The sequence below is a fragment of the Salmo salar genome, chromosome ssa11 (assembly GCF_905237065.1).
Source record: "Salmo salar chromosome ssa11, Ssal_v3.1, whole genome shotgun sequence".
Lineage (NCBI taxonomy): Eukaryota > Metazoa > Chordata > Actinopteri > Salmoniformes > Salmonidae > Salmo > Salmo salar.
The window spans coordinates 86,923,981-86,942,052 of record NC_059452.1 but is presented as its reverse complement, the minus strand read 5'-3'; the positions used below and the strand labels follow the sequence as shown (position 1 = coordinate 86,942,052).

The 18,072-nt window shown below is 43.5% G+C and overlaps 1 protein-coding gene across 1 annotated transcript; it reads left to right on the top strand.

Annotated features, from left to right (window-relative positions):
- The first annotated feature begins 312 nt into the window (after positions 1-312).
- LOC106563211 (RING finger protein 208) lies at positions 313-10,230 on the top strand. Its single transcript, XM_014128557.2, has 2 exons — positions 313-1,327; positions 7,635-10,230. The coding sequence occupies exon 2, from the start codon at positions 8,756-8,758 to the stop codon at positions 9,572-9,574; it is 819 nt and encodes a 272-aa protein (XP_013984032.1). The 5' UTR covers positions 313-1,327; positions 7,635-8,755; the 3' UTR covers positions 9,575-10,230.
- Positions 10,231-18,072: the final 7,842 nt, after the last annotated feature.

The window sequence follows — 18,072 nt, the reverse complement described above, 5'->3', positions numbered from 1 at the left end:
TTTCAGATGTGCTGTACTCTGCAGATTAAATCTATTTGTTAGCAGCTTCCTGTATTTCCTGTGTGCCTGTCCTGTGCCAGAGAATGTGTGTGTGTGTGTATGTGTTTGATGGATTAATATTGAATATGGAGTATGATTCAATGCTCTCTGCACATAGCCTTCGTCTTTCAGTAGGTTGTGTGAGTGAGTGAATGAGTGTGGGTGTGTGGGTGTGCAGGGGAGAAGGGGGTGGGTTTTGTCAGGGCCCACATTGGCTAAAATATTTTCACTGGCGACTAGAAAACGTGATCCAGCTTGCAGAGGCACTGCAGCGGAGACTGCAGAGAGAAAGGGAGGGAGTGAGAGAGGGAGGGAGGGAGAGAGAGCGGGAGCAAGAGAGCAAGAGGGGGAGGAGAAAGCATGAAGACATTTTCAGGTCGAGAGAGAGAGAGACATAAGTTACATACGGTGAGAGAGACGTAAACAGAGTATCCGTGAGCCCGTGTGTGTGAGTGTATGCACAGAGGCACATTGACAGAAGCTGAGAAGGAGAACGGGAGCACAGACGGCACTGAGGGAAAGACAACAACAGAGGAGAATAAAAGGAAGAAAGAAAAAGACAGCAGTAAATACCTGAAGACCTGAGGCTCCTATTGAGACCAAATAGGAAGATAGAAAGAGAGAGACAGAGAAGAGAGGAGGAGAGAAAGATACCAAGAGAGATATCACAGGAGCTCAAGTAATTACACAACCTCTTTGGCTGACTGACAGACCGAGAGAAAGGAGGAGGGATGGAGAGAGTGCCGTTAGCAACCGCTGGGCCACACCACAGAGGAAAGGGAGAGAGGGAGGGAGTGTGAAGGACGAAGGGAACAGAGAGGAGGAGAAGAAGAGGAGGAGGGCTCCACCACCAGCCTCTGTCCTCCATCACTGTGGCTGAAGGAAGGAGTGACGCACCCACCCTCTGACAGCTCAGGCTCCATCTTACCTTCCCTTCCTTCATCTTTACCTTCCTCCCTCCACCTCTATGATCTATCCTCTCAGGGTCTCAGACAGGAATGAGCACCTTGTCTCCTTTGCTCCTCTCCTCCTCCCTTATGGGAAAACATCCTCTGTTCTGCTTTCAGATGCATGGGCCATTACACGCACAGTGAAGCTCTACCCTGTAACAAGACTCCTGTCATTTCACAACACAGGACAGACAGTATATCTAGGACAGTAATCTCCAAAACCAACAACAAAAGCAACAACACACAGCAAGAAGCAGGTGGTTGGAGAACTGGGAGGACCATATGACAGGACTGACCAGCAACACAGGAAAAAGGATTGATCTAGAATCCATCAATGTGTGAGTGTACACTGAGGGAGGTCTGTGTATGATGTTTGTGTCTGTGCATGTGCGTTCTTTATTGCGGTTTGTGCATTTCAGGTTGGTTGAGAGAGTCGTTGCATCACAAGGACACATACACGGGCTTAGACATACAAATACACACATGTATGCACCCGCTATGCGCACGCACACACACGCACACAACTGGTGGGGGGGTCAGATTCAGTCTACAGATATTCCATTGTGTGTTGACTGCAGGGGAAAGGGTATCTTTGGGGTATCTCAGATCTCTCTGGAGAGGGATGGGAGTAAAGGGACCTGTCTGGAACTTCCTGTTGTGTAGCAGTCAGCAGCACTGAGGGATCTCCATGTTGACCATGCACTGGGCTGGCGCTGCTGACTGCAGTCAGAGTGCTGAGCTGCGTACTGCTGCCATGCTGCGATTGCATAACTGCTGCTGGCGCACCACTCCCACACGCTGCTGCCGCGCCAAACCTGCTCCTTCCTTACCTACTAACTGAGCCACCAAACCAAGCTCCCCAGATACACAACGCAGCCTCCATCACTCAGCTCATACTCATCTCTGTTACTTGTCTGCCTCTCCATCCTCATCACAGCAACAGTGTCGGTCTGCATCTCCCTGAGCTGAGACAGAGCTGCCGCAAAACTCTATTTGCTCAATCAATATGGCCACTGGAATATTGATTGACCGTATGTTGCTCTACACGTCCCTCATAAATCCTTCATGAGGCTGTGTGTCAGGAGGGCATAGCCGCAGGAAGTAGGGATGCTGCACCTGATAAATCAATATATATACAGTACCAGTCAAAAGTTTGGACACCTACTCATTCAAGGGCTTTTCTTAATTTTTTACGATTGTCTACATTTAAAATAATGGTAATGACATCAAAACAATGAAACAACACATGGAATCATGTAGTAACCAAAAAAGTGTTAAACAAATCAAAATATATTTTATATTTGAGATTCTTCAAAGTAGCCACCCTTTGCCTTGATGACAACTTTGCACACTTGGCATTCTCTCAACCAGCTTTACCTGGAATGATTTTCCAACAGTCTTCAAGGAGTTCCCACATATGCTGAGCACTTGTAGTCTGCTTTTCCTTCACTCTATGGTCCAACTCATCCCAAACCATCTCAATTGGGATGAGGTCGGGTGATTGTGGAGGCCAGGTCATCTGATGCAGCACTCCATCACTCTCCTTCTTGGTCAAATAGCCCTTACACAGCCTGGAGGTGTGTTTTGGGTCATTGTCCTGTTGAAAACCAAATGATAGTCCCACTCAGCGCTATTCCAGATGGGATGGCGTATCGCTGCAGAATGCTGTGGTAGCGATGCTGGTTAAGTGTGCCTTGAATTCTAAATAAATCACTGACAGTGTCACCAGCAAAACACCCCCACACCATCATATCTACTCCTCCATTCTTAACGGTGGGAACCACACATGCGGACATCATCTGTTCATTTACTCTGCATCTCACAAAGACAGCGGTTGGAACCAAAAATCTCAAATTTGGACTCATCAGACCAAAGGAAAGATTTCCACCGGTCTAATGGCCATTGCTCATGTTTCTTGGTCCAAGCAAGTCTCTTCTTCTTATTGGTGTCCTTTAGTAGTGATTTCTTTTCAGCAATTCGACCATGAAGACCTGATTCACGCAGTCTCCTCTGAAAAGTTGATGTTGTAAAGCATTTTTTTGGGCTGCAATTTCTGAGGCTGGCAACTCAAATTAACTTATCCTCTGCAGCAGAGGTAACTCTGGGTCTTCCTTTCCTGTGGTGAGAGACAGTTACATTATAGCACTTGATGGTTTTTGTGACTGCACTTGAAGAAACTTTCAAAGTTCCAGACTGACTGACCTTCATGTCTTAAAGTAATGATGGAATGTTGTTTCTCTTTGCTTATTTGAGCTGTTCTTGCAATAATACTGACTTGGTCTTTTACCAAATAGGAGTATCTTCTGTATACCACCCCTACCTTGTCACAACACAACTGATTGGCTCAAACACGTTAAGAAGGGAATAAATTCCACAAATTAACAAGGCACACCTGTTAATTGAAATGCATTCCAGGTGACTACCTCGAAGCTGGTTGAGAGAATGCCAAGAGTGTGCAAAGCTGTCATCAAGGCAAAGGGTGGCTACTTTGAAGAATCTAAAATATATTTAGATTTTTCGGTTACGACATGATTCCATGTGTTATTTCATAGTTTTGATGTCGTCACTATTATTCTACAATGTAGAAAATAGTAAAAATAAACAAAAACCTTTGAAAGAACAGATGTCCATCTTTTGAGTAGTACTGTATATATAATAATAATAATAATAATGTATATGTAATAATAGTAATGACCACCCCCCCTCCGTCGACAGCTCCCCCAACTCAAAAGATTTTCCCACGGCCATGCAGGAGGATCTATTATTGTTATTGTTCTGCTGGAGTTGACACTGTCGAGCTCTGACAGGCACAGAGCGAGAGAGACAGCGAGAGAGAGAGAGACAGCGAGAGAGAGACAGCGAGAGAGAGAGAGAGAGAGAGAGAGGGAGCGAGAGAGAGCGAACAAATAGTACTTGGCTGTAATGAATTGCGGGGAAAATGGCTGACGTCTGCCTTGAATGACAGAAATTAAATGATTAAAACAACTCCCCCTCACACAAACTGTACATTCACTCACACATAATCACTCCTCATATCACTTTCCTCATTCAATCCCTACAGGATCATGACTCATAATGTACAGACAACAGATCAGAATGCACATCAACAACCACCACCACATAATGGTATAATGTAAACATAACAAGAACCCAATAAGATTCTGTAGTAATGATTATATTGCAGTCATAATTCAGGAAACTGATTTATAAAATGGATTAACACATTGGCAGAGTTGAATATACACATCTGAATATTACCGTTGGTAGCATAGATAATGACTAACATCCAAAGACCAACCAACACATAAAGACCAAAACAACCATGCAGAATCCTATCATCATCATGATATAGGCTTATACTAATCAACAACGACATATGCAATAAAGCAGTGCTTTATGGAATTCACAGTCATTTTAAATGCAACATTTTACTCAGATGTGCATCAGTCAACAGGGATACATCTGGGGATTTGTCTACAGCAAGCTCTAAGGTCATCATACCATTTACATAATCATAATACATCATAACCCCCACAGGGTAGAGCAGAGATATGCGGATGCCTTTATCAGCAAGACAGACCTGTGGACGTGAAACAGAACATAGCCAGCATTATCTGTGTAGTAGTGCTGTGTGTGTTGTAGGGGAACAGGCACCGTTCAACCAGTTATTTTGCCCAGTCCAGTTCAGGTCACCTGGCTGAAGGTGAGGTGTGTGTTATGGAGATGCAGAGGTACAGTAGAGGAGAGAGGCAGGGACAGCCAGCTGATAGTGTCTGACTCATTCTGAACATGGTAACCTTCTCCTGCTCTCTTCACCACACAAGTGGAATACATCAAGGAGCGCGTGTGAGCGAGACAGCTGGACTGGGCAGTGCGTGTGTGTGTGGAGGCAAATGGAGGGAGGAGGAACGGGGGAGTGGAAGATGGTAGTAATGTTCAGGCTGTTTTTTTGTTGTTGTGGTAACGTGCGTATTAGATGTGAATAACACAGTGGATTTATAGTCCTGCATCTTTAATGCTTCCATGGAAGATGAGACGAGAAGTAGTCTGGCTTATTAGCATTTAATAGCATTTTTGCACGCATGTTTGTCTGTCAATTCAATGTGTGTATCTTGGAATGTCATGGGTGGTGTTTGTGATGGGGGTGTACAGAATAAAGGTGAAAATGTTATTGGTGTTCTGTGTGTGTGTTAGGGTATGTGTACTTATGTAGGAATGTATGTGTTGTGCGTGTTGGTTGAAAGGAGGAATTCACTGTGTGTTTGCTGAGATGACCTCTCAGATCTCTCCTCCATCTTGAGCTCTGCTATCTCCTTCTCTCCTTTTTTTCCCTTGTTTGTTTTTGCTGACAGGAACAAATGTGCAGCACATGATTTCATTAGTTAAATTATTGGGTGGGCGGACTGACTAGCTGACTGTACTGGCCTGGGCTGGCCTGACCTGAGACAGCCAGCCAGAGGGCCTTGGTATCTTAACAACATAGGCCTGACTGACTTATGTAGGGCTGTTACAGTTATAACCCTCCTCTATGCGTGCTAATACGGAGTCTGGTTCTGAGATGAGCCTCTTACATAATTCTATCCCAAGGTACTAACGTCGCACCTCAGCACGAGGCCTCCTTCCTCATCAGCTTCCATTTATATATCACTGTCGCCAAATGAGATGTTAATTTTAGATGATTAATTTCCAAGGCTGTGATGCTGTGAGGCTCCTTGGGCAGCTGGCCTGAATGTTTCTGGTCCATCACCTCAATCATAAGACACCTCCCTCTGACTGACATGTTATAAATAATATAAAAGGGACTTACAGTCATGCGTGCATACATTTTACATATGGACTCCGGAGTGGCGCAGGGGTCTAAGGCACTGCATCTCAGTGCTAGAGGCGTCACTACATTCCCTGGTTTGATTCCAGGATGTATCACAACCGGCCGTGATTGGGAGCCCATAGGGCGGCGCACAATTGGCAAAAATAAATAAATGAAATAAAAAATATGGATGGTCTTAGGAATTGAACCGACTACCATGGTGTTTCAATTACCATGCTCTACCACCTGAGCTACAAAGGACCATATGATTATACATACATACATCAGGTGTGTTGTTTGTGTCTGCAACCTGGACGTAACATAGTAAATGTAGATCCAGGACACTATAATTTGTATGATCTGCTACGTTTATGAGACCAGGCTGGTGTGTGGGGGTATGGCTGGATGAATGGACACTGAAGGGAATTATTGAATACTATTCTACCTCAATTATAAAACATATGCCCTGAACACATATTGACTTGAATTAGCCACGTACCATAAAGTGATAATACGTGGTAGGGAAATGTGTTGTAAAAATGTCTTGCCCTGGCAGATGCTAGTGTGAAATGAAGTGAGAGCATGCATGGCTGTGTACAGTGTGTGGGTTTGTGAATGAATGTGTGTGAGAGAGAAGGGGAGAGAAAGCTGTTATTTAAGAAGAAGCATTGCGGCACTGCAGTGCCGGTGGAACGCATTGAGAGAAATTGTGAGTGACACTGGCTAACGGCCTTCTCTGTCACTGAATGGGGTCAGATACAAGAGCATAATCAGAGACAACAGAATGGTCCAATAGGCTGTTTTCATCAGCGAGATACAGGTGAATTTACACATGCCTGCTCAGCATAGATGCTCTATTGGAACACAGTGAGGTAGTGTCCAGCTGTCTCCCTCACACGCCCTCCTGTTTTAAGTGTCTGTATGGAAATGTGAATATGGGGAGAGAGAAAAGAGAGAGAGTGTTTGTGTGTTGGGGTTTGAGGGTTAATTCGCTAGGGTATTTCCGGCTGTAAAGGTACAGCTCTTTCACTCTGTGTGAACCTTCAGAGGCGGTTGGGGGCAGGAAACCACAGTGAAAGATAAAGACACCATAAATACAAACCTGGACCAATGTTGCACTCCCTTTTTTTCTCTCTCACTCCTTCTCGCTCTTTCGCGGCATGTAGGTCAACTCCCTCGCTCTCCTTCCTTCTTCATGCATCACGTCTACTGAGAGCCTTGTGTGGAAGAGAGAATATGTGTCATTTTCCTCCATTGTTGTGTTGACTTGGAAATAAACATAGTACTACAAACAATCATACATTTACGCCACCTACATAATGCACATTACCACTCGAAATGAAACCTACTCACACACTGATGATTGCCAATTGTTTTGCTCATTTGCCTCTGACCAAACATGAATCTTTTTCATGCGTCATATAGTAGGATGATAATAGGGGTAGACAGGATGCTAGAGGCATGAGGAGACCAGAAACACAGACTAATAATTCTTTCAGAAAACTAGTGTTCTATAACCCTAGTATACCTTGACAAATAGAGCACTCTACAGTTAAGGATTTGAAAGGAGGGTGTTCTATTCTTAATGTTTCTTAAAATAGAGAGAGTATCCACATCTATCATACAGTATTGCAATAACGTACGTTAACAATTATACATAGTCAAAGTTTTGTCATGTTTTTAAAATGTATAATTGCATTCATTTTGCTGGACCCCAGGAAGAGTAGCTGCTACCTTGGCAGCAGCTAATGGGGATCCATAATACATACAAATAGCAGATTAATGTGTGATTTATTTTGATGGATGGTGTTTAATCAAACTCTCCTCTCCTTCCTCAGGTAACTGAGCCAAAGAGGATAACAGTCACACCATCTGACAGTCTGAGGTCACTGCTGTCACTATGAACCTCTGAGGGACAGACACACAGACCGTGACGAAGAAAGGGCCTCCCTGGAGACCTTTATCAGCCGACTAGTGGGAGGACTCCATTTGAAAGTCAAGCACCCCTTCACTCCCTTCTTAGAGAAATTCAGGAGGGGTGCGTTTAAGGGCAGGGGAGTCATTTCAAGAGCCTTCCATTGTCTCTGATACACCTCCCAAAAAATAACTCTGCCTTATGAGACCCCAACCAAGGGGGCCAAAGGTCACAAAACCATATTCCACCAAAAGCACACAGCAGAGAGAGGAGAGGAGGTTCCAGTCAGTGTATACAGGTTGTTCACACACACATTCACACACTAGGCTGTTCCACAGCCTCAGCTAGAAACAGGAACAAAGTGCTGGTTTCAGCAGCAACCACCTAGAAACAAGCCAGCCCCAAGCCCTGTTTGCGTCAGTTTCCCCTGACAAGCCACAGGATGCTGTGTGAGACAATACAGACTGAACTACTACTGAACAGCCCCTGCTGCTTGAGCTCTCCATTTTGAGAGAGTAGAATTCTTCACAACCCTGTAGTGTTATGTGAGCATCTATATATATGTACATATAAGATTATTTATTGGAGTTATCACTGAAAACATATAATTTGTGCTGAGACCTGTCTGTTGTTCAGCTGCTATTGTGGTTGAATATCCAGTACATATCTTTATTGTGTATTTAAGACTGCACAAAGTAGTTTTAAGCGGACTAACTACCAGGCTCGGACTGTTATCCCTGTCTATCAGTAGTGTTATTAGAGGACAGTGTAATAGGGACGTCTTCTTCACTGCTCCAGGTTTGAGGGCTCTGGCTTTAGTCCTCAGTCCTTCTGTCCCACATAAAGACACAGGGTAACAGCACCACAGACGTGGGAACAATGGACAGAATCATACGTCCCCACATCCCCTCTAATGGCTGACTTTGACACCCCCAGGTCACTTCAGAGCCCCGACCTACTCCCAGCCCAAGCCAGGGGCATCGCCAGCTAAACCAGCCACAGCACCCTCTCTTAAAAAAAGACACAGACACACAAATACGCTTCATGTCCATGTCCTGCCTCAGGCGACAGCCTGTGACCATCCCCATGGATACCGTCAAGTTCATCCAGTCAGAGAAGTTCCCCCGGGAATGCCCGGTGCCTGTCACCCAACCTCGCTTCGCCCCTCCCCCGCGGGTGGCATGGGACGGAGGGGGAGAGGGAGAGATCATAGTCAATCAGGCGTGCAGTGACCTAGCCCTGGACATGACCTGCAGGGATCTTGCAATGGAGGTGACCTGCACTGACCTGGCCCCCACCAGACCCATGGTCTCATCTCCCCCAGCCCCCATGGGCCGCAGGGAGAGCTACCTGGCCCAGCGCAAAGCCAGCACCGCAGAGATCTGCTACCACCAGTTCCACTATAAGATGGAGGACGTCATAGTCAACCAGTACGTGCTGCGTTCTTCTTCAACCTCCTCCTCCACCTCCTCTTCCTCCTCGGGTCCCGTGATGCCCTGTGAACCCCTAGACTGCCCCACCTGCGGCCACACCTACAACTTTACAGGCAAGCGTCCTCGCATCCTCTCCTGCCTACACTCGGTGTGTGAGGAGTGCCTGCAGATCCTCTACGAGTCCTGCCCCAAGTACAAGTTCATCTCGTGCCCCACGTGCAGGCGTGAGACGGTGCTGTTCACAGACTATGGGCTGGCTGCCCTGGCCATCAACACCAGCATCCTGAGCCGGCTGCCCTCTGACCCCAACGGCCCGGTGCAGTGGGGCGGGGAGGCCGACCGGAGTTGCTACCAGACGGTGCGCCAGTACTGCCAGTCAGCCTGCACCTGCCAGATCGCCAACCCCCTGTCCTCCTGTGGTATCATGTAGAGACCTAGGCAGGGGCCAAACTGGCATGACTTAACCCTGCCTCTTCTCTTCCACCTACCCTCCTCCTCTCTATCTCACATACATACAACCCCACACAGATGTATCTCTAGATTTAATATTACAGATGGATGCTGTCTGGGTCAAATGGATCGTGAAGGACACCGCTTGCAGACGAAAGCAGTGAAATGGCAAATAAATGTATTTTATGTATGAACTGTGAATCCTATTCCCCCTCTCTTGTTCGGATGTGTTTGTGTTTGACATCTCTTTACATGGGAATGCTATAGGGGAGGCCTATCCCCTCAACCTAGGTAAATAAAGAATAAACAAATTATTTTAAAAAAAAAACACTGCTGTTTGGTCTGAACTGGCTATGGATGTTCAGTCATTTATAGACAGGATGATAAAAAGTCAATAGGTTGATATGTTTCTACATTTCTCTAAAGTCACACCATCTCTCTGCCTTGTGGTGCAGGGAGTAAAATCCCTATTGCTCAGTTCATCTGACTAACTCCTCTACATGGGATTAACAATGTACTGTTTACTGTCAACAATAAGTGGCACATTGTTAATCATCTGTATTTCTATTTGTATTTATTATGGATCCCCATTAGCTGCTGCCAAGACAGCAGCTACTTTTCCTGTGTTCCAGCAAAATGAAGGCAGTTATACAATTTTAAAAACATTACAATACATTCATTACAGAATTCACAACACAGTGTGCACTCAAGCCCATACTCCACTACCGCATATCTACAACACAAAATACACGTGTTCGTGTGTCTAGTGCGTATGTTATCGTGTGTGTGTATGCATGTGTCTATGTTTGTGTTGCTTCACAGTCCCCGCTGTTCCATAAGGTGTATTTTTATCTGTTTTTTAAATCTGATTCTACTGACTGCATCAGTTACCTGATGTGGAATAGAGTTCCATGAAGTCATGGCTCTATGTAGTACTGTGCATCTCCCATAGTCTGTTCTGGACTTTGGGATTGTGAAGAAACCTCTGGTGGCATGTCTTGTGGGGAATGCTTGGGTGTCTGAGCTGTGTGCTAGTTGTTTAAACAGACACATCGGTGCTTTCAACATGTCAAGTAGTCATAAAGTCAATCTCTCCTCTACTTTGAGATTGACATGCATATTATTAATGCTTGCTCTCTGTGTACATCCAAGGGCCAGCCGTGCATTCCTGTTCTGAGCCAATTGCAATTTTCCTAAGCCCCTCTTTGTGGCACTTGACCACAGGAGCAACACAACTAGAGCCTGTAGGACCTGCCTTGTTGATAAAGCTGTTAAGAAGGTAGAGTAGCACTTTATTATGGACAGACTTCTCCCCTTCTTAGCTACTGTTGAATCAATATGTTTTGACCATGACAGTTTATAATCCAGGGTTACTCCTAGCAGTTTAGTCACCTCAACTTGCTCAATTTCCACATTATTTATTACAATATTTAGTTGAGGTTTAGGGTTTTGTGAATGATTTGTCCCAAATACAATGCTTTTATTTGTTTTATATTTAGGACTAACTTATTCCTTGCCACCCATTCTGAAACTAACTGCAGCCAGTGGCATGTCTTTAGTAAAGATTGAAAAAAGTAAGTGGCCTAGACAGCTGCCCTGGGAAAGGGAAAGAGGGATACCTAGTCAGTTGCACAACTGAATTCCTTCAACAAAAAACTCCTGATTCTACCTGGATTATGTTGGAGAGGCTTCCATTAAAGAACACCCTCTGTGTTCTGTTAGACAGGTAACTCTTTATTGACAATATAGCAGGGGGTGTAAAGCCATAACACATGCATTTTTCCAGCAGCAGAATATGATCGAAAATGTCAAAAGCCGCACTGAAGTCTAACAAAACAGCTCCCAATCTTTTTATCATCAATTTCTCTCAGCCAATCATCAGTCATTTGTGAACTGTAAGTGTTGAATGCATGTTGAATGCTCTTTCCTATAAGAGTGCTGAACATCTATTGTCACTTTGTTTACTGTAAAAAAAAGCATTTTATCTGGTCAAACACCATTTTTTACAAAACTTTACTAAGGGTTGGTAACAGGCTGATTAGGGGCTTTACTATTCTTAGGTAGCAGAATGACTTTCGCTTCCCTCCAGGGCACACACGTTCTAGTAGGCTTAAATTGAAGACATGGCAAATAGGAGTGTCAATATCATCCGCTATTATCCTCAGTAATTTTCCATCAAAGTGGTCAGACCCCAGTGGCTTGTCATTGTTGATAGACAACAATATTTTTTTCAACTCTTCCACACACTTTACGGATTTCAAAATTACAATTGTTGTCTTTCATAATTTGGTCAGATCTACTTGGATGTGTAGTGTCAGCGTTTGTTGCTGGCATGTCATGCCTAAGTTTGCTAATCTTGCCAATGAAAAAAATCTAAGTAGTTTGCAATATCAGTGGGTTTTGTAATGAATGAGGCATCTGATTCAATGAATGATGGAGCTGAGTTTGCCTTATTCACCACAACTTCATTGAAGGTGCACCAAAGCTTTTTACTATCATTATTTATGTCATTAATCTTTGTTTCATAGTATAGTTTCATCTTTTAATTCAGTTTAGTCAAATTATTTCTAAATTTTCAGTACGTTTGCCAATCGGTTGTGCAGCCAGACTTATTTACCATTCCTTTGGCTTCATCACTCTCAAACATACCATTTTCAACTCCTCATCAATCCACAGGGATTTAACAGTTTTTACAGTCATTTTCTTAATGGGTGCATCCTTATTAGTAACTGGGATAAGCAATTGAATTAATTTGTCAAGTGCAATGTCCGTTTGCTCCTCATTACACACCACCGACCAACAAATATTCTTTACATCAACAACATAGGAATCACTACAAAACTTATTGTATGACCTCTTATACACTTCATTAGGACCAGCCTTGGGAACTTTGGTTTTCCTAGATATGGCTACAATATCACTATATCCGATGGATCTGGATACTGCTTTCAAGCACATTTCTGCAGCATTAAAGATGTGATCAATACATGTTGATGATTTTATTCCTGTGCTGTTTGTAACTACCCTGGTAGGTTGACTGATAACCTGAACCAGGTTGCATGCACTGGTTACAGTTTGAAGCTTTTTCTTGAGTGGGCAGCTTGATTAAAGCCAGTCAATATTTATTTCACCCAGAAAATGCATGTCTCTATTGATATCACATACATTATCAAGTATTCCACACATGTTATCCAGAAACGGACTGCTCACACTTGGTTGTCTATAGCAGCTTTCTACAAGAATGGGCTTTAGGTGAGGCAGATGAACCTGTAGCCATATTCCTAAAAGCAGTATTTAACATGATATCCTCTCTAATCTTTACAGGAATGTGGTTCTGAATATAAACAGCAACACCTTCACCACTGGCAGTTGTCTTTTCTGTAAATGTTATAACCTTGTATTGCTACCACTGTATCATCAAAGGTACTGTCTAAGTGAGTTTTAGATAGTCAGAATATCAGAATATGAACGTCATCTGTTACTAGCAAGTCATTAACTTCATGAACCTTATTTCTCAAGCTATATGCTGTACCAGTCAAAAGTTTGGACACAGTCACTCATTCAAGGGTTTAACTTAATTTTTTTACTATTTTCTACATTGTAGAATATTAGTGAAGACATTACAACTATTAAATGACACATGGAATCATGTAATAACCAAAAAAGTGTAAACAAATCAAAATAGATTTTAGATTCTTCAAAGTAGCCACCCTTCGGCTTGATGACAGCTTTGCACACTCTTGACAATCTCTCAACCAGCTTCACCTGGAATGCTTTTCCAACAGTCTTGAAGGGTTCCCTCATATGCTGAGCACTTACACTGCTTTTCCTTCACTCTGTGGTCCAACTCATCCCAAGCCATCTCAATTGGGTTGAGGTCAGGTGATTGTGGAGGCCAGGTCATCTGATGCAGGACTCCATCTTCTTGGTCAAATAGCCCTTACACAGCCGGGAGGTGTGTTGTCTTCCCTGTGGCTCAGTCTACCCTGTGGCTCAGTTGGTAGAGCATGGTGTGTGCAATGCCAGGGTTGTGGGTTCGATTCCCACGGGGGGCCAGTACAAAAAAAATTAAAAAAATAAATGAAATGTATGCATTCACTACTGTAAGTCACTCTGGATAAGAACGTTTGCTAAATGACTAAAATGTAAATGTTGTGTCATTGTCCTGTTGAAAAACAAATGATAGTCCCACTAAGCGCAAACCAGATGTAGTGGCTGTGGTAGCCATGCTGTTTAATTGTGCCTTGAATTCTAAATAAATCACTGACAGTGTCACCAGCAAAGCACCCCCAAACCATCACACCTCCTCCACCATGCTTCATGGTGGGAACCACACATGCAGAGATCATCCGTTCACCTACTCTGCGTCTAACGAAGACACAGCGGTTGGAACCCAAAATCTCAAATTTGGACTCATCAGAGCAAGGGACAGATTTCCTCCGGTCTAATTTCCATTTCTTGGCCCAAGCAAGTCTCTTCTTATAGTTGGTGTCCTTTACTAGTGGTTTCTTTGCAGCAATTTGACCATGAAGGCCTGATTCACGCAGTCTCCTCTGAACAGTTGATGTTGAGATGTGTCTGTTACTTGAACTCTGTGAAGCATTTATTTGGGCTGCAATTTCTGAGGCTGGTTACTCTAATGAACTTATCCTCTGCTGCAGAGGTAACTGTTAATTGAAATGCATTTGAGGTGACTACCTCATGAAGCTGGCTGAGAGACTGCCATGAGCGTGCAAAGATGTCATCAAGGCAAAGGGTAGATACTTTAAAGAATCTCAAATATAAAATATATTTTGATTCGTTTAACACTTTTTTGGTTACTACATGATTCCATATATGTTATTTCATAGTGTTGATGTCTTCACTATTATTCTACAATGTAGAAAATAGTAAAAACAAAGAAAAGTGAGTAGGTGTGACCAAACTTTTGACTGGTATTGGTACTGGTACTGTACATGCATACATATATTATTATATTTGATTTATTCTTACTCTAACTACTCTAGCATGTATTATTTTGGTTTCCTGAAAAGACTATATAAACCAAAAGTGAAAAATAAACATCCTGTTGCAGATGTGGGGATACAGACAGACATGGACAAGTGGTGAAATATATATACATTGCACTGGCTTTACTTCATTTAAAACATTATATGATCATATCCTATAGCTAATGTACTTGGACATCAACGAAACATAAAAACACATTGGTTACTGGCTGCATAAACTTGCAATATAAAAATATATATGGTAGTTAAGTATGAATAACTACAAATGTAGCAGCAGACAATAAACACCAATATCCATATATTGAGATGACTAAATAGATTGGCGTCCTGTGATTCCACAGCTTTGTGGGAAAAGCGTTACAGTATGTGTCCTCATTCTCCAAGTCTTAACAGAGGAATGTTACTTAGAACCAATGACTGTAATGTTGGAATATTCTGCTCTTCTCATTCTGGCACAGTTTTCCTTCTCCTGAAAAGCTGTCCCAACCGACACCCGCTAGCCTTCCTCACGGATGAATGAATCTGTTGGCTTTATGTGGAAGAAAAATCATCCACCAGAACTATTAAAGATTGCACGGATGGAATATGTAAGTCTTAAAACATAATTCCTCAATGCACAGTGAGCCTATGAGTGATTGTAAACAGAGGCCATATGGGATGGGTCCAAGTGAATTTTCATGAACAGATGCCTAGGCTAAGTATGTGCACTCCCCAGCTCCTCTGAGCACACTGTGCATTATCTATGCAACAGTGAATCATTCCCACTTGGCTGCCACATTAGAGCAGTCACGGATATTTTTTCATAAGAGCATCACATAGCATGACACCACACACACTTTCCTCCAGGTGTCGCTGTCGTCTCACCGGGTTTTCTCTGTGGTCTCCTCCCTCCTCAGAGAGCCAATCTTCAGCTTCCAGGTCTTAATCCTACTTCCCTGCTCTTTCTTTCCTACTTCTTCTTTCTCCTGGAGAGACGCATAGATAGTTGTCAATAGAGACATATATGCAGACTCATGCAAAAAACGTTTACACATAGGCACAAGCATACTTTCACACAGATATACTCTACACACACAAATACAGCTTAATTATTTGTGTCTCTTTGAGTGTGTGTACAATTTGAGCAAGTGTGTGTGCAAGTGTGTCCATGCATACCTGCATGCTTGTGTGCATGTGTGTGCATGCATGCATGCATACGTGTGTGTGCGTACATGCACGAGTTTACATCATTTTACCTGCTTTTTGTCATCCTTGGGCTGTTCAAGCAAGTCCTCTATACTCAGGTACCGCCGTCCAGACTCTTCCTTCACCTTCCCTAAAACACACACAATTCACAACCCTCAGTTTCAACCCAAATAACCAATGATGTCTCAGAATTTCCCAGTGTACACTGTGGGAAGTAAAATTGGAGGATCACTCACTCAGATATCCCATCATGAGTCTTGTGTCCGATGCTGACCTCCGTCGAAAATGCACGTTACTATTATTTTTATATGATTGGCAGGGTAAGTCCTCAACATAATCTTTAGCATTAAGTCGTCTTTCATTGGCAGAGTGGCCACACTCCTCAGCAGCCTTGCAGTCACACTGGCTGTGTTGTGAATTCTATATGGATAGAAACAGCAGGTCAAATGTTGATTAATAATTACCTGTTATGCTGACTGTGTCAATTCTCACAGCAAATCAACTGAAATACTGACGTATTAGAAGCTTCATCCACATGATTCTCTATTTAGACGTGACCCAGAGATGTCAAATGTCAACATATCCCCTTACCCTGCTCTCCTGCTGCTCCCGGAGAGCCTCCATCTCCACCTGTAACCTCTGGTTATGCATCTGTAGCCTAGCAATCTCCTCCAGCATCCGGCACACATGCTCCAGGTACCCCAGCCCTGGGATGAGCCCCTCATACGCTCCCTCACACACATCATTCTCCCTGATCTGTAAAGGAAAGTAACAGTGCACATGGCAAAGTACGGTCAATTAACTCTGGCGTATTACTTCACAAAACATGTATTGCTCTGAATGGAATAGCAATCTAATGTTATGACTTCTGGGGCAGCATACTTTATATTTTCATTGCTGATTAGTGACTAAATAAAGTGCAGTCATTAGGAGCATGAAATACTATATTTCTTCCCCAAAGAGAGCTGAGCTAATGAGGTGGCCTTTAACTGGCTTTTGCCTGCCTGATGAACACACAGCACCCTGTCTGAGTCCTACTGAGAGCAAAGACCTCCACGTATACTGACTAATATCCCCATTTGAGACGTAATGTTCCTGTATTACCTACTTCATTTCACCAACCATTGTCAACACTACATGATCTTTGGATAACAACATTACAAAGAGGAATCCTTGGGGCGGAAGTCTAACAATTTGTATAAGGATTCAAAATTATCTCTGACAAAATCTTTAAATAAAGGATTTTCACCCAATGGGACTGCCCTCGCTTCACCATCTGACACAGAACTGTGACATGTTGATAATACTGTGACGGACAACACAGCAGACTGCTCAACACAACACCCTCATAATCCATCTGCCTATGCAGCACCGCACCAGGTTGGCTCCATTCCACTCATGCCAGTGGCTGACTGCTCACCAGGACAGACTGGTTCACAGTATGACACACTACAATATGAACAATAACAACCCACAGGCATCAAAGGGATTCAGACAATGTAGTTAAGTGTTTGTCATCCTGTCTAGCTCTGTGTCTGTTTGTGTGTGTGTTGCAACTGTTAACTGTGATAAAGGGTAAAGGCTCATTTACACCTTCCTGACTTTCCTTCAGTCCACTGTAAAAACAGACATGGAACATAACGATTTATGGACGATACACTGCTTGAAAATGACAATGGACTTCCGTCCGGCATATTGCGTAATATTTTTTGGCATAATAACATGTCGGAACAATCCGATTTGAATGTTTGTGCAATACATGTGGGAATAATATTTCAAATGACTACTGAAGATGTCCCATGTACAAAACATGAAGAGGACAAAATTGCCAAACAATCAGCTGGTTGAGATTTTGGGGAAAAACTCGGCACAATGGATCACTCTGTCTCAAACTAGATTTCTTTGAAGGAAAACAGAGAATCATAAGATTGAAGTAAACAACTCCTTTCAATATACACCCTCCTCTGTGTCTGTCTGAGGAGGCAGAGTGTTGTGCTGTGGGGAGAGGCCTCCTCTCTGTCTGTCTGAAGAGGCAGAGTGTTGTGCTGTGGGGAGAGGCCTCCTCTCTGTCTGTCTGAAGAGGCAGAGTGTTGTGCTGTGGGGAGAGGCCTCCTCTCTGTCTGTCTGAAGAGGCAGAGTGTTGTGCTGTGGGGAGAGGCCTCCTCTGTGTCTGTCTGAAGAGGCAGAGTGTTGTGCTGTGGGGAGAGGCCTCCTCTGTGTCTGCCTGAGGAGGTAGAGTATTGTGCTGTGGGGAGAGGCCTCCTCTGTGCTGCAGCAGCTCTGT

Coding starts and splice junctions, on each gene's coding strand:
- LOC106563211 (XM_014128557.2), top strand. CDS start 8,756: ATGTCCATGTCCTGCCTCAGGCGACAGCCTGTGACCATCCCCATGGAT.